We start from the raw sequence: 22,627 nt of genomic DNA on the forward strand, positions 1-22,627 counted from the left end.
CAACACACTATACCTCACCATCAAAAGGAATTTTTGGGACTCAAGAAAGAATCATAAAAAATTATTTATCTTCATCAAAAAGAGGTTTCAATTAATTTACATTAAGAAGATAATTTATACAAATAATAAAAAAAAGATAATCTTGAGGACAATGTTGTTTTGAAGGATGATGGAACGATACGATTCCCAAATAAATATATTAAAATAATCATTTAAAAATATTATCTTTAGAATAAGTCAATTTATTATTATTTTTTATATTGACAAAGCATTCTTATATGTATATATATAGAGAGCCATTATATAATCTTTTTGGAAACAATGACGTAGCACCAGTTAATCAAATCATTTTAATTATGGGAGATTGTTTCCCTCGAAATGATCATCTCATCCTTTTACTTTTCCTCAAGAGATAGGATATAGGTACCTATCAGTGATAGTCATAACAACGGTGATCCTGGGCTGGATCACCATCAAGATCACCTACAAGCCCTGCATCGAGCAAGGTCACGACGCCATCGACCACGCCTTCAACCTCAACTACAACCCGGACTCAGCCCATAAGCCCTCCCCCGCCGCCACCAACAAGCCCCTCCTCAGTGATGGCCAACCTGCCCCCTCTGCTCCGCCCACCAACATGATCATCGGACCAGAGAAGGGAACCATGATCCGTGTCTTTTGTAAGATTGGTTTCCTTGTCACTATTGTGTGGATCTACATATGCTTTACTTGATCTCGATGTTATAATTAAATTCAAATGTTTTGATGAGTTCATAATCTAATCCAAATACAACTCCAATTTGCTCCTATGGACTTCATTGATTCAAAATTCATTAGAAACAAAATCCAATCTTTAGAGGTTTAACAAGTACAATGCAATATTTTGGGTAGACTTGTACTGACCAGTGAAGAAAGCACAATGTGTCAGTCATCATCTTGTTGGTCGCCAAGATCTTCAACCTCAATTGCCCTTTGTGCTGGGCCAATGCTGTTGTTATCTTCATCGCTATTCTCCATCTCTTGTGGCATGCCATCTTCTCCATTGTCGTAGACCTGGGAACTCACCACTTGCCCGGAGAGGTCCTTGTGCTTCAGATTTCCTGTCATTGTAGTTAAAATGGCAAAAACCAAAGAATCGAATGAGATGAATGTGTTGGCAAGTGGACATTATGTTGCATGATAGCTTACCCATCCAGAAAGTGCAGTTACTGGGTGTGCTGTGAAGAAGAGCCTTGACATGGAACAAGAAGCGCTCCATGGACCTCTTGGTAGCAGGAACCTTGCTTGTCACCATTGTTCTTTTCAATCCCTTGATAAAGAAGATGATTATTTATCAAAACATAAAGACAATCGATCAAATTTGTCAAATTCCTTAACAACTTGCCTTTGCTTCAGAGCATATTGTTTGGATGGTTCTGGTTCCTTTTTGTAGCTCTTTCACCTTCAAGGAAGTTGGCATCATATAGCTAGCAAGCATCGACAAGGTACGAAGAACATGAACTTACTAATTCAAGTATTATATCATTGTGCGCCTGGAATTGATCTTGTAGGAAGTCAAAAACTGAAAAAACAACCATTATAACTATTTGTTTCACTCAACAGCTGAATTACTTGCAGAACTAGAATTACATACCTTTCAGGAATCTATCCATATATTTGCCTCCATACTTGACTGCCATGGCATGGACAACTACCTGTATCATAACAAGTAGTCATAAATATGTCCTATCATGCCATACTAGAGTTAATGAGGAAATATTAACCATGAAAACATAGAAATAACAACACAGACAGCATAAAGCTCTTAAATGCATTTCAATACCTTATCATGGACCTTGCACATATTAACTAATGCAACCACGACATTCACTGTTTGTCGTAGTTTTATTATGAGTGGTTTGGCTGCTTCCCCTTGTATGTATCTCCTAGACCTCCCTGTGACTTCCTTCACCTGCAAGGAAACAACAATTATATCCTGGATGACAATTTAGACTTGCTCATATTCTACTTGATACATGTACTGACCGTGTTGCTTAGAATTGAGAGGTTCTCCTCATGCTGCATCAAGTGAAAGTCTTTAAGATCATGAATTGTACAAAAGAAATTCAGGTGCCTTTATGAAGAATAAGCAGGGAATACGAACCAATACTCGGTACCATATTAGGAACATCATAGGCGATAAAGTTGGGAAGCCATTCATGGCTTCCTGTGTATTTGTAGCTCTGTGTGAAGGGACCTAAAACAGTGAAGAAGGTTCTTATAAACGAGAGTTTAGGTTGACTAACAATAAAGGAATCTCATGAGGTGTTCTACTATGATATCTCTGGAAAAGGTATACAAAGCAAACTAGGTCCAATGAAGTATTTAGAATACAAAATTCAACCACCTGAGGTAAAACTTTGCATGCTAGTTCATCAAGTAGTTCAGAAGTGGACTCGCTATATTTGAGGTATATTTGGAGTATCTTCTGTATCATATCACCCTGAAAGTGAGGAAAGGAGTTAGGAAGCATGAACAAGGAGTAACAAGATAGGCAAACAACCTAGATTTACCCTATTTTTATTTCCTTTGTCACTGTCCTCTTTGCATGGATCTTGCAATAAAAGCTTCCGCGAAGATAGAGCAAGCCTGCTTCTTAGAAAACCAACAGCGCATTCAGAGGATTCCTCGTCATTTCTCTTCCCATTTCTTTCCCGACATGGCTCAGTAAGCATAACATAGGAGTTCACAATCGACTCAAGGGTAACTAATGCTTCTGATGCCAAGGTAAAGGAGAATGAAAATGCTGCATTACAAAAGTCTTGTGTATATCAAGCTGTCTCCAAAATTTTACATAATGATGTACATGAGCTGAGCAAATGAATCATCACCAATGTCCATGATGCCCTCATAAAAAGCAAATGCGCCACAGTATAAGTAATCTATGCTTCCAGGGGTTGGCAATGGCTTGATGGTGAACAAGAACTGATCCAATTTCTCAATCGGCTGAAATGCTTCTAGCATGTCCCTCAGAACTGACAAGTTTGTCTTGAGGAAGAGGTCTGGCATGCTAAGCAACTACAACAAAAAAAACACTTAACACATTCCCCTCGGCAAAGACTATCAACTACAATTCAAAATAGTACCTTGCTGTAGCAATAAAGAACTTCTTTAAATACAGAAGTAGCAACTGAAATTTTTGAAACCGATATGTATGGTAAATCTGGATTTCCAGCAGCTAATGAACTGGATTTCCAGTGGTCTTCACATGATTCTGATCCTATAAGCTCATGAGTCATACAAATATTTATAAACCTAATTTGAAAAGAATTTCTATAACTAAAATGTTGTTGAACTTACCATATTGAAGAAATGAGACAGCAGAATCTAGATGTTTCTTTAGGCTGGTAAACAGTGATCTAACCCTATTCAAAAACTCACCAGTTGCCATTCTGGTGTAACCAGCTAGTGTCTTCACTGAGCAAGTTGTGGTAAGTTTGCTGGAGGGACTCAAATACTCCAATTTGGAATTAAAATCCCTGATAAGATAGAGATGCAACGGTAGCTAAAGAAAAGTATACATCAGTGCACATCAATGAACAAAAATAAACAGGGAATAAACATGTGACAAAGAAAAAAGGATTCTTGGATTGTTTATAGTACCTCAGCCAAGGAATCAGAGCAGCAGGAATCTTGTTTCTGTTATGGACAATAAACAAACCAGCATTGATAAGAACCAAAATAAGAAATGAACATTAAGAACTATTGTATAGTGTATTGTAGATAATGTAGAAAAGCATCTCATGAAGCCAAACAATAGCTAAGTGTATCAAGAAATCACTCTTAAATGAATTGACTAGAAGATACAATCATATCTGGAATTTCCTGAGCTTTGGTCATGCTTTATATACCGAACAACAATAATATTATGTTAATTAGAATAATGACAGTCAAAATACTGGTGTAAGAAAACTGGACATAAGGTTAGATACAATCTAGTTGTAACTTGTAACTTAGATTTCTTACAACCTGATGCCCTAAGCTTAAGGTTAGATTCCTTTTAAAAGGATTATATCCAACATGCTGGATTCCTTTAAAAAGAAACCAGTGTTGGATTAAGAAAACATACCTTGCTTGAAAAGATCTAGAATATACCACATGTGAGAATGAAGGTTTTAGACAATATGCGGTTCATAAGGCATATAAAAAAAATGTGGTTGACCCAGTACATCCTGCATTTATGATATATGGAGGTACATGCAGGAGCATAAGCAGTCTATTAAATTAGTGAAAATATTTATATCGATGTCTAATGTGATTACCACTTTCAAAGAAAGTGTTTAAAACAACAATTACAAGATACAAGCTACTAAAGTGGATAGCTTAAGGTTCTAAGTCAACTTGGTTCAGTTTAAATTGGTTTATATTAACCAAATAAGGTTTTTTTAATTACATATGCAGCCTCCATATACCTTATGTGACTTTACATAGTTGTTATGTGGTCTCATTCAAAATATGCCTAGGCAATTGCATATGCAGGACAAGTGAGGCCTTTCTAAAACCATACATATTAATGCTCTACATAGGCCCAACTATTATGAGGTCAGAAATAAACTATTGGATTAGGAGGAAATAAATCAACCAATAACAGTAGGATGTAATCTAAACATGCCACAAAGTAAACTATCATAAAACAAAGAAATCATGAGGAAAGCAAGACACATGGTTTCTAATTTTCATGTGTACCTCAGAAAAGCTCAATATGGATAGGCAATCAACAAGAAGAGGTCTGAATTTGAATCTTTGTGATTCCAAGCAAATAGGCTTTTCTGAGATATCAACTAGCCCAAGTTCATTACAACCAGCAATCTCATTTTCCTGACAATGAGGCCTGTTGGATGTTGCACCTGAAGAACCTGCACTTGAAACTTCCTGACTTTCAATTGCCCCTGCTCTTCTCAATACATCCATGATGGTAGGCTGTCGGAGTTTTCCATTAGCATCTGGTTTTTCTACCATCATTGAATCTTTTTTCTGTTTTTGGTTTTTGTCATGCAAAATACTAGGCGTGCTCTTTTTTCCCTTTGATTTTGTATTGTCACGCCTGCTGAAAGATGAGCCATAGTGTTCCGCAGAATAACGGAGTTCAGGTAGCGATAAAGGGTAACACTTGAGATAAGCATTCAACAATCCCTCCAATAAACTGTACGAAGGGTACTTCTGTTAGGATTACATCAAACAAATAACACTTAACTGATTTACAAAACATATAATAAAGCTTCCAGAGAATTTGAAACATGTTACCTTTGAGATTCATATCAACCAAAATCCCCACAAACCACTCAAGCAATCATAAGAATAAGTTCATTCATGATTTTGATTGTCACACTCCGTCAATTTTCTCAGCCCTACACTGCATGTTCCCTTCGTCTTCATTAACTAACAGATCCTGGTAGAATTTTATCTTTGATATCTAGAATAGAGCTTGGATATTATATTTTTTAGTAGTTTGCTATCGGTTTGAATATTTGGGTTAGTACACTAAATGAAGTCGGAGCAGTTGCACTGCCACCGAATACATATTTCTATTTACTCTAGTAATCTTGAATTAAGTATTGATATGATATATAATGATTAAGTAATTGAGTTAAGCAGATACAAGAATAGTAGTTTGGCGTCATATACTGACATATTAGTGATTTAGCATATGTTGTGAAATCATATAAATGAAGCACTGTCCTCCTCTACAGATCCAGGTAACAATTCTCTCTTCCTGCCCTAGTTGTATAAAAGATTGACAGACAACTTATATATCAATTTATTTGTGCTTATTGCTGGAACGCAAATGTAGTTAGTTATCACAAATAGAGTTATGCATTGGCAATATCAATCAGTGTAAATTGACCTTGGATGAGACACTGTAAGTAAAACAGTACTCTTGATCTGATCTAAAGTTGAAAATGTTGACTAATTTAATACTCACACCAAGTTTCTCAAGCGCTTCATGATTTTTGGCACTAGCTCTTCACTTGGAAAATGGGATATTGAACCCACTCTACCAATGATTTGTGTACTGAAGGCATTAAGCTGCAAGTGCATCATTAAACATCCTAAGCATAATCATATAATAAAGCCACCAGAAATTAACAAGATAAAAAAAAATACCAGCTCCCTTATCCAATTTATTGCATAGTAGATGGAGGAACATATGATCCATTTCTGCTTATCTGTGAGTTTTTTCCCATCTGCTCCAACCAAGAACTGCTGCAGTGCAAGAAAAAAAACATCAATTATCGATCAACTTTTCTCACTTATGATTTTATTTAATCGTCACCTTCTTTTCCTACTAACATGAGATCCTGATAAAAATGCAAAGAACACAATAATCCTCAGAGGCTTACAGGAAGGTGAACTTTTTATGCCAGTGACAACCTTTAAGTCATAGTCTACATCGAGTGGCCAAGATATATGCTCAAAGGACTAAGATATATGCTCAAAGGACTGTCACACTCAACATATGTATATATGCTATCGGACTAAGATGCTACTGGAAATGCAGGCTAAATACATTAAAAAGAACCTTTTTTCCATCGGAGATGATTAAAAAAATGTAGATTTCCACCCAAGGTTTAAAATTTCGACCCGTACCGAGGTTTCAGTATTGGACCGGAACAATACGGTTTTGGTACCGTATCGTGCCGTGTCGATATAGTTTCAATATTTTTTTTAATAAAAAATTATATTAAATAAAAAACAAAATATTTAACATAAATATTTAAAAAATAAACAATATAAAAAATAATCTTTAAAAAAGGAAAAAGATATGAAAATAGATAAATAAATTAATTAAAAATTTTAAATTAAAATAAATGAAATATAAAATTAATTAGATAATTTTATTAGGGTTTAACAAAATCTCTTTAGATTATCTCCATCATAGCTAGGAGTTGAATAAAATAATTAACCTAAGTTTAATTTAAAAAAATCTGATACCACTCGCAAGCTCACATGACTTCGGCGTTGCCGCGGGGTTGCGTGACCCCTCAACCATGGCTGCAGGGATCGTGTGACTCCTCTGGTACGACCGCGATGGTTGTGCGACCCCTCTGCAATGGTCGCAGGGTCACGCGACGCTTCCGCGGCTACAGCGGAAGAGTATGCGACCCCTTCGTTGTTGTTGCGGGGTCGAGCAACCCCTCCACTGCGACCACGGGATCGCATAACACGTCGCAGCTGACATGGGTCTGGTGTCGGGGTTATGCCGGTCGTCGAGCAGAACAAGATGTTTCGCCCATTTCGACCGTCTCGGCATAACACTTTAAACCATGTTTCCACCTATGAAGAGAGAATTGTGGTTTGAAGAATTTGTGATGTAATAAGAATAGATTCTTAAAATAATCTGTCGAATAAAAGAAATGGGATCATAATCTATTTTTATTATTTTATTTTTATTTACAAATAATTTTATTACTTTTACTATTTTCAATAAACCTAGTTTATTTTGTCATACAAATTTATCACTGTATTGTATCAAGTCTTGTGTGACTATCAAATCTAACCTGCGATCGCATCAAATGACATCAGAGTCCAATTTTACCTTGCTTCCTTAATTTTCTAAACACTTATTCCCTTTCTTCACCCCCATTCTTTGGCTTCCACTAATACAATTAAGGATAAAAGGTAAGACTACATGAGTACTTGGAGGACTAGGCAGGAGTACTTGGAGGATAGGAGCTACACTTTTTACGGGCTATAGGAGAAGATGCAAGAGCACATCTTCTTTGGCTGTGCCCCTGTGCCCCTGTAGCTGAGCTGTGTAGACAAATCAGGGAGTGGCCGCATATGCATTTTGGGATGTCTATCTATAGGAGGATGCTTCGAGTTTTCAAGCATTCTTACTTCGGAACCAGGGTTTTGGCGAAGGATTGTCACCTTGTTGTTTCTTCTATGATACAATATGTATGGTTGGCAAGGAATAGTTGCCTGTTTGAAGGGGCCAGGATTGATGTAGAGAGTATCTGAGAGAGTATAGGTGCATGTGTATCGATCTTTGGCTGTTTACTCTGACCATATATTGTATCAAGCATGAGTAGGCACTCATGACGAGCATTATACATTTTGACTTGTTTATATACACATTTACCAATAAAAAAAAAGATAAAAGGTAAGAAATATATATCGAAAGAGACATTGGGGTTTATTGCAAGAGATTTGAGACCCAATGTTAACACCAACAAAATTACAAGAGGCTAAAATTGAGATCATGTGCATAGAGTTGTGATTTCATGCAACTCCAATTACAAATATGAAAGAAATTGAAATTGAGATCGAGTGTAATAGGTTCAACATCTAAATAATTTATAAAATTGTAACACTAAGAGAGATAGATGCCTATCAAGAGATCCATATGCTTGGCAAGTTCAACAACCAAGTTTGCATAATCCCAATATAATTCGCATAAAATTCTTTTTTATTTAGTTTGTTGGCTAGTTGAAAGTATTTTCATTTAATTATTTTTTTCTTAAAAATGAACAAAAAACTTCATTGTATATTGTCTAAAGACCAATGAAACATTAGTCCTACCCAAAAACAATCTACCCCACCTTGTCCTCGGAAGAAATCCCCTGCCCTAGTTTACCAAAACAACCAAATCTCTACTGGTCATTAGTCTATCATGATACTTTATTTTATAGGCATCAATACTTGTTTAACTCTTACTAGAGAAGTGATGCAAGGAAATAGCAGCATTACAAATACAACCAAAAATCTGAGCAACCGAACCACTATCATCCTTAAATCCACGTTTTCCTCACCTCCCTCCACCTTTCTTTCGCCTGTCAATTTATGAATCCTCATCAGGTATTCTACACTATTTCAAGATTTGCACTTGTACCAAACAGGGCAATATGAGACTACCATAAGATGCTATCATGCCATGAATGGTATTGCATTGGCATGGGCAGCATAATTACAAGAAGCCAATGTCATTACAACATAGATTCCAAGTTAGTGACAGGAAATGCAACAAGAACCTATCAACACTTTATACAACCATAAAGACATTTACTACTGTGTCTCTTTCTACTTGTCTTCAACTCAAAAGCCAAGTTATTAGGTTTCTTTATCTACTTTCCACTAAACCGAGAATTCAGAGGAGCCACACAGGTGCTAGGAGAAAATTTTCAATATGTGTATTGTATAGTATATGTTGATGCATAAGAGATTAAGTTCATGCATTCATGTAACCAAGCAATTAAAAACTCCGTCAAGAACCTTAATATCCATTCCAACTCAGTGTGAGAGAAAAATGATATTGTTTGTAGACATTTCCAAGGTTGTGTTCCTTCACTCCTATTACTTAAGGAACTAGCAAAGAAGATAACAATAACATAAATGACCATTTCCTTTAACAGAATGTCGCTTCAACTCCTTAGAATTCCAGCTTTAGGTGGAAGGGAATGTCATAAGAATATTCTTTTAAGATAATTGTCTAATAAGATAAACCAAATCATCGTCCAATTTTGTTTTTTGTTTCAACTTATTTCCATTATTTATGTATTTAACTAAGATGAGAAAATTATTGCAAGTCTTGCAAAAGAGGCTATCTCTTCTTGTTTTTGCTATTCAATCACTAATGCCACATCTTATTTTAAAGATTCCTTCCCTCTCTTGGAATCATTGACAGAGAGACACAAGCCATGAGATGATTGGCTATGGCCACAAAATTATCCTCAAGTTATGTCAAGTCAGGTGAGATCAACAACTACAACAAGTGAATGTTGCTTACATTGTGTCCATTTTCCATGACTGCATGGTTGTATATGATTTTGCATTATTATTTGTCAGAGGTAAATCCAAATTTCATGACTTAACCTAGCATCGTGCTTTAGTACATGCTTATGGATTCTCCTTGAGGTGGCATGGAGGGAAAAATATGTAGGTACAGAATCTTAACGCACATTATATATGCAGATATATATCTCCACCAGTTATTTGCCCTTTGCCAATGAAATTAAGGAATCACTTGTAATAGATCGCTCATACTTGGAATGGGCATGACATCTAGAGTGCATGTAATGCCTCCTCATTAGGTTTATCTAATCAAGAGGCGGATAGATGGAGACTTATCATTTAGGAGTCTTAGTCAAACTACACTTGGATTACTCATGTTTTTCAAAGTTGTATTATGCAAGTCTAGATCACATCAACAACATATTTTGGAGAAAAGTGAACAAGTATCACCTACAAGAACAATTCGTTCACCCAATCTCAGTTCCCACAATTCAGGATCTGATCTCTAGTAATGGCCCTTCTCAATTCTGTGATGCTTAAGGTATGACGTTATGGGGTTGGGAGATTCTGGTCTCTTCTTCAATGGATTGCTATACTCCTTTACTTTGTGGCATGACATTCAAGTTCTCAGGTCAAAGTGCATTTGCAAATGAATTTCCTCTAGAATTGCATATATATGCATGCCTAACTGAAAGGGGAAGGGTTATGGCTATGATTTCCTAAAAAACAGTATTTTCCATTTCCTGCCAATGCAACTTTTGTTTAGTTGGGATTGACAATGTGGAATGATGTCATTGCACACAATAGTCCTAGCACATGACCAATTTTGTTTACAGAACCAATGTAGCTCAACCATTATTCTCCAATTGGTTGGACCCCTTGTTGGGTTGGTTCCACTGGCAAAACTGTAAAAGAGCTTGCAATTCTTTTTGTTTAGTCAGCATGGATCAACTATAATTTAGTTGTTGTCCAACAAATTGTATCTCTATTGGGATACCCTCGCATTTTTAGCTCTCCTGATTGGTGGTACCATGCAGAAAATTTTGCATATTCTGACATAGATTAGCCTTCTTTTTTATCTTTCTTGTTTCTGCATTTCTGTATATTTGGAATGTTGAACTTTCTAGCTTTGGGCTTGAACTCGAAATATTTTTCTAAACATATGCAAATATGATAGGATTTACACCCAAGCTTATCCTCAGAATATGCCATTACAAATTGGTACTCAAGGTTCATGATAAGTACTTCCGGAAAAAAAAAAAACATAAGAAAAATGGTTTATGATAGCCCAACTACAGAGAAAATAAGACAAAGTCCAAGCTCGACGTACATAATAGCTCAGCTAAGAAAAACAAGCATCTATTCCATCAAGAGATCCTTGATTTCACCATAAAAAAGGAAGATGCATAGATATTTTACCACCAAGAAAAACATTCAGCAATGCTTTTGTATTCCAAAAATTTAGGTCTTTAGATATTTCACCTTAAAAGAAGGGAGATGAATAGGACAACCCAGAAGAGCATCTATTCCACTAAGAGATCCGTGATTTGTCACCTTTTCAACCTTTTAAAAGAAAAGAAATGTATTGAAAAACATATGTAATGTTCAGAGGGAAAAGACAGAATCATCCTTGCTTACAATGGATAGTAACAGAAACTGAGAAGGCAGAAACTGTAAAGATGATGAACACCTGGAGGCAATAAAAGTGTCATACCACCTCATTAGTGCAAAGATGAATGGGAAATCAAAGTAGACAAGTAGTTTGAAAAACTTACTGCTCCATCGATGAGAAAAGTAATGGCAAGACATTAAGGCACACAGGAGATACAACACCATCGAGATTCATCCATAATTCTCCTGAAATAAAGAGAGAATTTATATACATCATGTAATACTAGTTTGTACCAATTCGTTACAAATTTTTGCCTATCAAATCATAAAGAAAAAATTCCATAAGTGGTGACTAACCTTCTATGCCATTGGATGTGGATTTAACTGGCAATTGGCCTTCCACAAGATCAGAGAGAAAAAGAGACTCGAATTCCCCAACATGTTGGCTTATCCTATAAGAAGTTGATTGAAATAATTCAATCATCATAAATCACTTCCAGAACTAATAAGGGACAATCCAGGCAATATGTTTCTCTTTTACTATAACAAAAAGCTAGAAGATAAGAACAAGAAATACAAACCACTCAATTATCACAGGTTGCAAATTAGTGCTCTCCAATAAAACAATCAGTTCATCATAAAGAAGGATCAATGGCTGACTCATCAATTTGCATGAATCAACAGATAATTTCAGAAGTTCCAGAGCTTCTTCACCATTTGATTTCTGCATATAAAACATTCAATAGAAAATCATGCACTATTGCATATCTTTCAACCAAAAACATCCCATCAATCATAATGCATATACAAATAGAGAAGGAATTGGACAAATCCAATGAATGGAGAAGGGTGGTGAAAAGATTCTAAAAAGATTTGGTTTCCTCTTCTTTTGATTTTTCTTTTCATTCCAAATAATCAAGAAGAGAGCAAATTATTAATTTTTCTTGAGAGAAAACATAAAATGAAAAGACAAACATGAAAAAAATAGAAGCAATAGAGAGTTCACTCAATCCAAAAACACAGAAAATCAGAGTCAGAATTATAACCACAGTACCACCAAATTACCCAAATAGATATGCACCAAAAGCAGTTGGAAGTTGGAATGCAGTTATATTACAACCCAAGCAAATATTCCACTCAATTCATACTCTCTTTAATTTTCACATCATTCCTCTCTTCCATCCACTCTTACTTTATATCCATCCAAGTAAACACTATTATCATCATTGCCAACCTGTGTTAGTCCCAATTTTTTGGGATAAATAAGCATAGTGCAAGATTCATCCAATGTCTGCTTGAATGCTATCAAAAGGACAAAATGCATGGAACCAAGTATGCATTTGTTTAGTATGGTACCATCCAAGCCTTTGTGTATTAGGTCAACCACTTGGCAGTTGTATTTTTTTAACAGAATACAAAGGCAAAGCATTATGGCATTCATTGCAAATGAGAAGTCCCCAATGAATAAAGCAATAGTGATATTGTAAATCACTTAAAATATTATATAGTACAAAAAGTATCAGTCTAAACACTTGTTGCAATGGAACAAACTAGCATAGTTCCTCATTTCACAATATCAAAAGAGACCTGCGTTGACATGTAAGATGCAGTAGCATTGACACCACCAAGGGTCGAAACTATCTTTATTGTACCAATTATTCCCATTTTTCTGTACTTAATATCTGGATTTCCAACCTACAAGAAAATCAAAGGTAAATAAACAAACTCTCTTTATCAACTAAACTTTAAGCAGGAAAGAACAAATGAAAAAGAAACCCAATCTTCAGATATTGTAAACAGAACTTGCCTGTTTTCTGATGATAATCAAAAGTTCATTTAAAATTGAAGAACCAATTGAATTTGCACTTGAGTAAGCAGCTAATGCCAATTGACAGAAGACTTCATAAACCTACCATGTGCAATAGAAACAACATAATTAGATGAAATGTAGGGCTGCAAAATGTTATTGATAACTAGCTCAAAACCTTGCGGAGATTTTGTTCATGAAATCCATCTAAATAATCCAAGATACCTGAGAGAAAAAATTACATGTAAGGAAGAACAGGCGGCTTACCTCCAATTACAGAAAAAGGTCAGCTAAGGAAGAACATAAATTTGGACAATCTTACCAGTTATATGCGAAGAAATTGGAACTAACTGCTCAGCATGCTTTGATGTGACTAAGATCATAGTTTCCAAAGCAGAACACACTTCGTGACCAACTCCTGAGCCTATATGTGTGACCAATGCACCAAGGATCTAGTTAACAGAAATTAAATTTTAAGAGATGTGCATATCTTGTTTCAGGATAAAAAAGTCATATTTCATTGTAAGTTGTATTATTAAATAAAATAAATAAGGTAATAATTAATCAAGTTCTTGGAGAAGCACAAAAAAACTTATTTATATTGTCATATGGATAGGCAATTTTACATAAATCAGGGAAATCTGTATTGATAGATATGCTTACTTCTTGCCTTGAGTAGGTATCACTGAACTCTTCGAACAACGACGTATACAAGTGGATGCCAAACATTTTAGCTTGCGGTTCTTTGCATGAGAGTAAGTATGCAGTGATAGAGAGAAATGAAGGGAAGTAATCCTGAATTGACAAATTAGAGATACAATACACTAAAGTTATATTGAGAAGTATGAATATGTCTGCCTTGTTTTTTGCTCAGAATCATCAAATACTAAAAAAAAAAAGGGCAGCCCGGTGCACGAAGCTCCCGCCATGCGGGGTCCCGGGGAAGGATACACTGGATAGAAAAAACTATAGAGTAATAACCTTGACAAGTTCCCTCTGCCCATTAATGCATTGCTCAAAAAGAACTTTATGAAAACAACCATCCAAAATCTTCTTCTTAAGCATCCTTTCTGAATTCTTCATCATGCAACCTCCATTTGTGTGAATGAGAACGATGAGCCATACATCAATGACTTTATGTTCGCGAGGTTGGTCTAGGGAGTTCATCTCTTTCAAAATTGCCTCTGAGAGTATCTGCAATTAAAGCAAGTAGTAAATATGCGCTATGCAGAGATCTCAAAAAACAGATAATTCTGCAAATTTCAAGTACATTTTTGAAAAGGAGACTCAATCGCAAAGCATCAAGGATTGATGCATCAGTGCTATCAACTGGTGATTTGCCTTTAAGCTTATTGTTTCTGCATGCATGAGAGTTGATAACCCCAGCAAACTTTAACTGCTCACGGATTTGAGATAATATCCTACGAACATTTGCTGGTGTAGACGAGAGCAGTAGAAATCTAAGCAAATGGGGCATATGGTCTGCTTCAACTGTTCTAATGCAAGATAAGGCTGTGGTGATGGCCTTTGTGTAATCAAGAGAAAAGATATTAAAATTAACAGCCCCATCAAGCATGTTAAGAGTTGCAAGATGGAAAGAAAATAAATGTCACTTTGTATAAATAAATAAATAATAAAAACAAGAGAACATCAAAACCTGTTCTTGCAGCTGCTCATCCAAGTTCAAGTTAGAGAAAGAATCGAGTACAGGCAGAATGATCTCCGAATCCTCCTGCAACAACCGGTCAAGAGCAGTCACTACTGTTCCATTGCACTGCTCGCCAATGATCTCAGGGAGAGAGCCAACTATCTCCTTCTTTAACTGAGGAGGTGATATGGAGACAACTTCCATGAGCTTCTCGATAAACCCCTCCGCATCAACCAGGAAATCAAGCCACATAAAGTGTTTGACAATAAGCCTGGCTACATCGTCCTTGAGAGGTAAACCACCATTTCCATAGGCATCAAAGTGCTCAGGAATCTTTTCAAGAAGCAGAAGCAGAATCTGGGCCTGGATAGGGGCGACCAGGAGAAGAATCCGAGCCAGGCTTTCCCCTTTCCGGAAGCCACCATCTTGCGATGCCGGAATTAGAACCCTGGATCAGAATGAGCGGTTCAAAACATCCAAACGAGAAGAAATAATGGTGTCGAGGAGAGCCAGGGGGTTAAGGAGCCAAAATAAAATAAAATAAAATAAAGCTCCGACCTCTTCAGATTTTGAGGAGTGCGTGTGTACGCAGAGAAACCGGCGACGAAACGGGAGCGGAGGGAGGGGTCGACGGAGAGGCGTCCCTCGAGGCAGCGGCCGAACCGGTGAGGATCAGCTGGGAGTGAAGGTGGGGCACCTGGCGTAGCCAGTAGGGTGCACCCGGCGTCGGCGAGGACGGAGATAAATGCGGTGAAGTCCCGTTCGCTGCCTTCGTCTCCTCCGTCGCTCCCTTCCGTGGCGACGGCCGCAGCGGCGACGTGACGGGGTTGAGATCTGGGTTGGAGATCGTCGTCGGAGACGGGAGCAGGGCGCCGCTTCCGACGGTTAGGAGGTGCGGAACGCTGCAGGAAGACCATCACTGCGGGCTGCGTTAGTTTGGGAAAGGAGCCCGGAGCGGCGATCGACGCTGAGGAGAAACGGGACCGAATTTTCCCGCCAATTCTTGCTTGCTGGGCCGTAGGGCGGTTTGTTAATCGGCACTTTTGGGCTGTGATGCGATTCGGGCCCTGCCGGCTCCCCCCGAACCTAAAGTCATGCAGGGGAATGGCCCGTGATGGTTCATGCCAAATCCGCCCCAACAAATCATCTAAATGGGTCACTAGGCTCGCGTTTAATTATATTTGAAATTATTTAAAGTTATATAACTCGTTTTTTTATATAATTTAATAGAATTGTTTTTAAAAAATTATTAGATTTTAATAGGATAATTAATTTTTTTATTAAAAAATCTATTTTTTTATAAAACAAAAGTTTTATTATTAATATAATATATAAAAGCGGTTAAAACACTCTATATATCAGATAAATTTTAAAATAACATAATTTTAATTAGAATTAGTAATTTTTCTATGTGATCGGTCCATTTTGCTAACTCTCCCTAGTAAGACCGGCAGGACCGTTAGTTATCCGGTTCATTCCTACTATTATTCGTTTCAGGCCGAACCGGTCTGATCTGCAAGATCCTCGTCGGAACCAAGCAAAGTGCACCTTGTTATCCTTCTTTTTTTTTTTATTTCACCGCGACTCCGCTGGATTGAAACCCTAGCGAAACAAGGACGAAAAGGAGCTCCTTTTGTTTCCGCTTCGATAAGGTATATGCACTGATACGCGCAATTTCTTAGCCATTTCTCGTGTTGCTTGTTACTTCTCTTGATCCATTTGCCATGCTCCGGTTCCTGATCCTATTTCTTACCTTTATTTATATAGTTGATTAGGGGATAAACTTCGTTTTCGTGTATATTTATCCTTGTCTGCTATGATCATTTTTTTTTCCTTATGCTAGCGAGTAAAAGGTCATATTTTTTTGGCTATTGATAAATTACTGCTCTGATAAATTGTAATATACTAATAAAAAAATGTCATTGGCATGATTTGCTTTGAAACTAACAGTAGGAAGATCCTCATTTCTTCCTTTTTCTGAGTTTGGCTTCAGCTCTTGTAGGAAACTGTTAGTCTTGTAAGATTTCTAATGTGCACTTAGAAAGCTGCTTGCCTTTATAATTATATGCTTAGGCATGCCCAGTCTTTTCCTTACTTGAGTCTAACCAACATTACCAACGTTTTAAAGCACTAACGTTGTTCAATTAGATATAGTTAAACTTATGTCAGTGATTTTAAGTGTGTTTAGCGCCCTCAAAGTCGGGGCCTTCACAATCAGATTGAAGTATTTACCTAGTATAATCCTGATGTATCTATGCTAGTAAAACTTGAACTCATAATTGTTCAATTAAAAGTAGTAAAGGCTATGGCTTTATTTGGCTCTTGATATCCTGGCATCCATTAACTAATGGTAGGAATGGGATTCTTAAAATTGGCTTATGCATTCACACTATAAATTTTTAATTGATTCATCCTTCCTTAATTTGTTTCAAATTTTAGAAGAACTAGATGGTGGAATTTTGAGGGCAACAATATGGCATTTTTCTGTGATAGAATGCTGAAAGAGGAAGTTTGGAAGAAAGAATTTGATAACATTGATGTTATGTGGACTAATGACAAATCAGATCATGAATGTAGCAAGATCAATTTTTGGAGTGTCTAAAGGTTGAGGTAAAACATACAAGGAAAGTTGGTGGTGGTGTTAGAAGGTATGAAAGACGATTAGTTTAAAGAATTCATAGTTAAAAGGTTGGCAAAATTTGTAGATGAAGACGAATTAAATATGCATATAGTAGCTAAAATGGAGGCAAAAAAGTTATAATAACATTTGTCAAATTGCAAGAGCTAGAAAAAAAATGCATAGACTTGGGCAATGTTGATGACTATTTAATTAAAGAAAGATGGAGAAATTATTTTTTTTTATAAACTATTTAATGAGCTTTCTACATATAGTCTGATTTTAGATACTGAAATTTTTAATAGATTTAGGAATTGAATAGTTTTCATAATTTTAAATTAAGTGAGTTTAAAGAAGTTTTAAAGTAAATGAAGATAAGTGGAGGTTTGGATGGCATTCTGAATGAAGTTCTGAAGAGTGTAGTAGAATAATTTGGTTTACTGAGTTATTCAATAAAACTTTGAGGATTAAGAAGATTGTTGAAGAATGGAGGAAAAGATTTTTTTAGTGTCTATTTATGAAACAAAAGTGATATACATTGTTTTTTTAAATTTAAATTCAGAGGTCAATGAGTTAAAATGGAAAAAAAATATTGTGACTACAATATGAGACAATCACTTTTGAAAATCAATTGTTTCATTTCTGGAAGATGAACTATAGATGTCATTTATTTTAATAAGACTACAAAAGGGAAAATATAGTAAAAGAATGATTTAGATATAAAATATTTTTATGATTTACATATAGCCCCAAGCCAACTATTGTAGAGGTTTTGCATAAGAAAGGGGTATGTAATAATTATATTGATGTAATTAAAGATTGTATGATAATGTAGTTATTAATATTAGAGCTACGAGCATCAAATGATTTTCAATAGTCGTAGGTTTGCACTAAATGTGAACCCTAAGTCTTTGTCCTTTTTTACATTAACTTTTGATGAAATGTCCTTTAATATTCAAAATAACCAAAGCCTTTGGTATCGATTATTTGCATATGAAATTATGTTAACCATGGCAATACAATTAGATTAAATTCAAATCTTGAAGTGGGGAAAAGAAACTAGAGGTTGTTAGATAAATGGAATTAACACTAGGCATATGGAAATGTAGTTTTAATGACAAGAAAAGAAATGACGGCATATTTATTATTTAGATGGATGAACATGATATTCTTATAAATAAGAGATTAAGATATATTGGATCTATTATTCAACAAGAAGGCAGTATTGATGAAGATATTGGATAAAAATAGGTCGTCGAAATGGAGAGAATTCTAGAGTCTTGTGTGTTTGTTGTGTCCCTGGGAGTTTAAAAGGGAAGTTTTATAAGTTTGTGGTACGACATTTTCTACTTTATGAATCGAACTGTTAGGAAGCAACACACATAAAAAGTTAATGTAGTAAAGATGTGAAAGAGAAGTTGCATGTGTGGCACTAAAATTTGAGAGCAATTAGCTGTAACTCTAATAGCTGATAAAATAAGAGAATATATGTTGGGATGGTATGACATATTCATAAACAACTAATAGATTATATAGTTAGCCAATGTAATAGAAATGATTGCTTGACTTGAATATTACTATAGTTTTGCATTGTGTTAAACAGAGAAAGAAGAGTTATGTAGCAACCATAAATAGTTAGGTCAAACACGGCTTGATTATATTGAAAATTTGGAGAGAAAAAATTTCTAATTGCTCTGGGGTATAACCTATTGTTTTATGTACTATTCGGTTTGATCAAGTTATAATTGAGTTATTTACTATTCAGTTTGATCAAGTTCTAATTGAGTTATTTTTTTAGGCACAAGTTGATGTTAAATAATCTCTTAAGAATGTCTGCATGTGTGACAACCAGTATACATTTTACTAATTTTGATTTAAGTAATTAATGTCTTCAAATATGTTATATTATTTGTACTCTTCTGTTATTTTGTGTCTCCTCCTTTTTCCTTTGATTTTAAATCATTGCTTCTTCAACTTGAGTTCAGATGATGGAAAAAAGCTATACATTGTCTAGGTACTGGCTTGATGGAGGATCCCTCACCCAAATCATTATCTGAAAACTTAGATGTGAAACCATCTTTTAGAAAGCCCACAAATGATGCTACTGGTAGGAAGTATCGCAGCCGCTTGCCTCTTGGTAGATCAGATTCATCTTCATCTGATGGTTAGTAATCCAACTCCAGCTACTTGTTCCAAAACTTTTTATCTTGCAGAATGTTGTCAAGAGGGCTATCATTCACTGTTTGCCTCTTGGTGGATCAGATTCATTTAGTCCCACATTGGTTATCATTCACTGCTTGCTTTTGCCACAGAAGACATTGTACTGTACCAAAATTTGTGTTTGCAATTTTTTAATCTGTATAGATGAATGATTCTTGAATCTTAATCTTCTTGAGAGAGTTGGCTGGTTTTTGTAAAATGTGTGATATCCATGACAAGAACTCCAAAAAAGATGGAAATCATTAAGGAGTTTAAAATAGCTAACTTGACTGACCTGTTACCAACCTTGGTTGGGTGTGTTTTTGCTCTTGTTTAATTGATACCAAAAAACCCTGAACTTTCATTACAGTACTGTCTCTTATGTGACTGTTGCAACTGGCTGGGGTTTTATTAATTAAACTCTTAAAACATGTCTCAAAAGTTGCCTCGTTGCTGCATCTACTGATTTGATGTCCTAGAAGGCTAGAATGCTATAAACGTTTTGCATTTGTGAGTATGATCACCTTCTTGTGTTATCACTGATAGGAAGTCCTACACATGAGTGGAGCTGCAGTCCGCTACCTTCCAAGAATGATCCTGCACAGATGTCTTCTGATCAGCAGAGGAATGAAGCTGGAAAAGAGTTAGAAAGGGATTCCCATTCTACTCGAAGCAGATCTAGTAGAGGCCATGAATCTGAAAGGCACAAAGAGAAATATTCATATTCCAATCCACATGAATACAATAGGTCTGATGCTTATAGCAGGCATGACAGGCAAACTGATGAGAATGATAGGAATTACCAACGGTCTTCCAGATCCACAAGGAATGATAGATTATCTGGCAGACATGCTGAGATTTCAGAGTGCAGGAATAAGGAGAACGGAAGAGAGTATGATAAAGGTTTTGAAAAAACCGATTCTCGGAGAAAGTTAAGTCGACAATATGATTCAGAGCATGACCGTTATAAGCAGAGAGAATCACATGAATACAGAAATACCAATCACAGGAGCCCCCCTGTATGTAAGAATGATACTTCAAGTAACAAGGGGCACCGTGCACCTGTGGACCAGAAGAGGAAATATCATGAAAGGGAAGGTGAGAAACATGAGAGAAAAACTTTGTTCAGTCAACAAGAAAAAAATGTAGATGAAGCCTCTGAAAGTGTAAACAAGAACAATCAAAGCTCTTCATCAAGGGAAATCAAAGATGTTCAGCATGGTAAATGCTTCATGGAAATATCTTTATCACTTTGCAAGTACATGCATTTCCCTCAAATTATCTACTAAACATTTGACAAATAATCTGAAATTGACAACTTTGTAGATAAACTGTGGCTATCTAGTTCCAGGCCTGCTGGTGAGACTGATTCTACAAACAAGAATGCTGAAGGTGCTAATCTTGCTAGTTCCGCAAAATTTGTTGCTATGCAAGCTGCTGAATTGGGTAAGTTCATCTAGTTTTTATTATAATTGCTTGGAATATTGTCACAACATCAATCTTCTTGGTTATTTTAATACCCTCTAGGAGGATCATCTCAAACCCCTTTGCACTATCAGTTATTTTCTTATTCTTTGTGTTTAATTATTATGATGGATGCTTATTTCTCGCTCATTACAAGCCTGTCATACCTCTTTCTGCTCTAGATTCTGTGTAAAAAATTTCAAGCAAGCCAACATTTAAACAAACGAACAGAGATCTTGATATTGTCTTAGTCCAAAAACTTGTCAAACTCATTTGATTGGTTATCGAAAGCTTATTCAAGGTGGCGAGTGTTTTGAATTCAACTTCCAGGAGTTTGGAGTTTGGTTAGAATGAGTACATAGCTTTTGGTGCTGAGACCATTGTGGTAATTAGCATACAGATAATGGTTGGCTTTCATTAGTGGTGAAATTTCAATTATTTGGTCCTTTGTATCGGACTTACACCATAAGACATCTGCAGTGAACAAGAACCTTGTAGGTTTCGGGGGCGTTGGCTGCTTGTCCACTGACCAAAAGAAAAAGCTTCTTTGGGGTAACAAAAAGAACTCTTCTCAAGAGGTATTTCATGTTTCAAGTTCATTGAAATTTTTTTGTCGATTTAGGTTGCTATCCTAATGCTTCCCATTCTACTTGCAAATGTTTCAGTCCTCCAGTAGCTGGGACCATCTGTTTTCTGATCAGGAGCGACAGGAAAAGTTCAACAGACTCATGGTAGTCTCTAACCTCCTATTTTTGCAATTTGTCGTTGGAACCTTTCTTTTTCTTATGTTACGAGAGTGTTCAATCTGTAGAACAATTTATTGGAGTATCTTGACCCTTACTAACACATTTTTTAGAGTCTGAGGTTGCCTTTTTGGCTATGGCCGATTGTAGGGTGTGAAAGGCAATGCAGCTCCAGACGGCAAAGTGGAAAACAACAGAAGCCTCCAAGCAAAGAAACACCAGGAGCTCGACACCGACTTGGAGAAGCAGTATGCAGCAGGCCTTCGTCGAAGAGATGGTCGAACCGTTGGTCTTGGGTTGTAATAAAATTAGAGGACACAAACATGTGTTTAAGAACTCGACTCGTGTGCTTCTTGTTTGTGAAACATGTGTATTGGCTTTCCAAAGAGAAACTACTAATTATCACCGAATCTTTTCTAGCATTTTATTGTGAATTTTTTTCTATTAAAAATTCAGGGAAAGATAAATTCTATTGTCAAAAAATTTAAGAATCAAATGCCCTAAATTTCCATGTTTAAAGGCATAATAGATAGAGGAATGTTAGGGTTTTTTTTTTTTTTAAGTTGGCACCCAGTATCCTGCTTTTGTACTGATTAATCTTGGGATGATTGATTTAATTTTATGAAAGTTTTTTATTAGTTAGTCGTTAAGATAAATTGAGAAGCGTTTACGATGAATAGTCTGTCAATCTAGTGATTCTAGGTTAATTGTTCATTAAAAAATTTATTCGTTAATTTATTGGAATTGATATTCGATTTTTAAATATT

General features: G+C 36.0%; 2 protein-coding genes across 4 annotated transcripts; one reads left to right on the forward strand and one right to left on the reverse strand.

Moving 5' to 3' along the window:
* Nucleotides 1–729: 729 nt before the first annotated feature.
* Nucleotides 730–15,933, reverse strand: LOC122021761 (Fanconi anemia group D2 protein homolog). 2 transcript variants are annotated; one of them, XM_042579916.1, is made up of 31 exons: nucleotides 15,396–15,933; nucleotides 14,847–15,285; nucleotides 14,460–14,714; nucleotides 14,171–14,383; nucleotides 13,853–13,984; nucleotides 13,512–13,641; nucleotides 13,368–13,414; nucleotides 13,190–13,291; nucleotides 12,970–13,077; nucleotides 11,964–12,106; nucleotides 11,740–11,834; nucleotides 11,547–11,628; nucleotides 11,410–11,461; nucleotides 11,254–11,334; nucleotides 6,145–6,240; nucleotides 5,963–6,066; nucleotides 4,726–5,182; nucleotides 3,643–3,678; nucleotides 3,340–3,544; nucleotides 3,126–3,259; nucleotides 2,871–3,057; nucleotides 2,553–2,785; nucleotides 2,387–2,482; nucleotides 2,144–2,236; nucleotides 2,026–2,058; nucleotides 1,823–1,951; nucleotides 1,634–1,694; nucleotides 1,506–1,561; nucleotides 1,385–1,441; nucleotides 1,189–1,309; nucleotides 730–1,100 (listed from the first exon to the last, which is right to left on the reverse strand). In XM_042579916.1, the coding sequence occupies exons 1-31, from the start codon at nucleotides 15,752–15,754 to the stop codon at nucleotides 925–927; spliced, it is 4,512 nt and encodes a 1,503-aa protein (XP_042435850.1). In that variant the 5' UTR covers nucleotides 15,755–15,933; the 3' UTR covers nucleotides 730–924. The 2 variants fall into 2 exon arrangements, with proteins under 2 accessions (XP_042435850.1, XP_042435849.1); XM_042579915.1 differs by having other exon boundaries at nucleotides 6,145–6,243.
* Nucleotides 15,934–16,344: 411 nt separating this feature from the next.
* LOC122020684 (splicing regulatory glutamine/lysine-rich protein 1-like) lies at nucleotides 16,345–22,270 on the forward strand. Of its 2 annotated transcripts, none has more exons than XM_042578695.1 (7): nucleotides 16,345–16,489; nucleotides 19,469–19,618; nucleotides 20,200–20,874; nucleotides 20,980–21,099; nucleotides 21,598–21,695; nucleotides 21,783–21,848; nucleotides 22,011–22,270. In XM_042578695.1, exons 2-7 carry the CDS (start codon nucleotides 19,480–19,482, stop codon nucleotides 22,161–22,163), a joined length of 1,251 nt encoding a protein of 416 aa, XP_042434629.1. In that variant the 5' UTR covers nucleotides 16,345–16,489; nucleotides 19,469–19,479; the 3' UTR covers nucleotides 22,164–22,270. The 2 variants fall into 2 exon arrangements, with proteins under 2 accessions (XP_042434629.1, XP_042434630.1); XM_042578696.1 differs by having other exon boundaries at nucleotides 16,346–16,489; nucleotides 19,440–19,618.
* The last annotated feature ends 357 nt before the right edge of the window (nucleotides 22,271–22,627 follow it).

The sequence above is a fragment of the Zingiber officinale genome, chromosome 9A (genome assembly GCF_018446385.1).
Source record: "Zingiber officinale cultivar Zhangliang chromosome 9A, Zo_v1.1, whole genome shotgun sequence".
In the NCBI taxonomy this organism is placed as follows: Eukaryota; Viridiplantae; Streptophyta; class Magnoliopsida; order Zingiberales; family Zingiberaceae; genus Zingiber; species Zingiber officinale.

What these genes read in the sequence shown, in the direction of transcription:
- LOC122020684 (XM_042578695.1), top strand. Translation starts at nt 19,480, where the DNA reads ATGGAGGATCCCTCACCCAAATCATTATCTGAAAACTTAGATGTGAAA. An exon ending in AGATTCATCTTCATCTGATG is followed by an intron (nt 19,619 to 20,199) that starts GTTAGTAATCCA and finishes TATCACTGATAG; the next exon opens with GAAGTCCTACACATGAGTGG. An exon ending in TATGCAAGCTGCTGAATTGG is followed by an intron (nt 21,100 to 21,597) that starts GTAAGTTCATCT and finishes AGACATCTGCAG; the next exon opens with TGAACAAGAACCTTGTAGGT.
- LOC122021761 (XM_042579915.1), bottom strand. Translation starts at nt 15,754, where the DNA reads ATGGTCTTCCTGCAGCGTTCCGCACCTCCTAACCGTCGGAAGCGGCGC. An exon ending in TGAGTCTCCTTTTCAAAAAT is followed by an intron (nt 14,384 to 14,459) that starts GTACTTGAAATT and finishes CTTTAATTGCAG; the next exon opens with ATACTCTCAGAGGCAATTTT. An exon ending in GCTCTGATTCCTTGGCTGAG is followed by an intron (nt 3,545 to 3,642) that starts GTACTATAAACA and finishes ACTTTTCTTTAG; the next exon opens with CTACCGTTGCATCTCTATCT.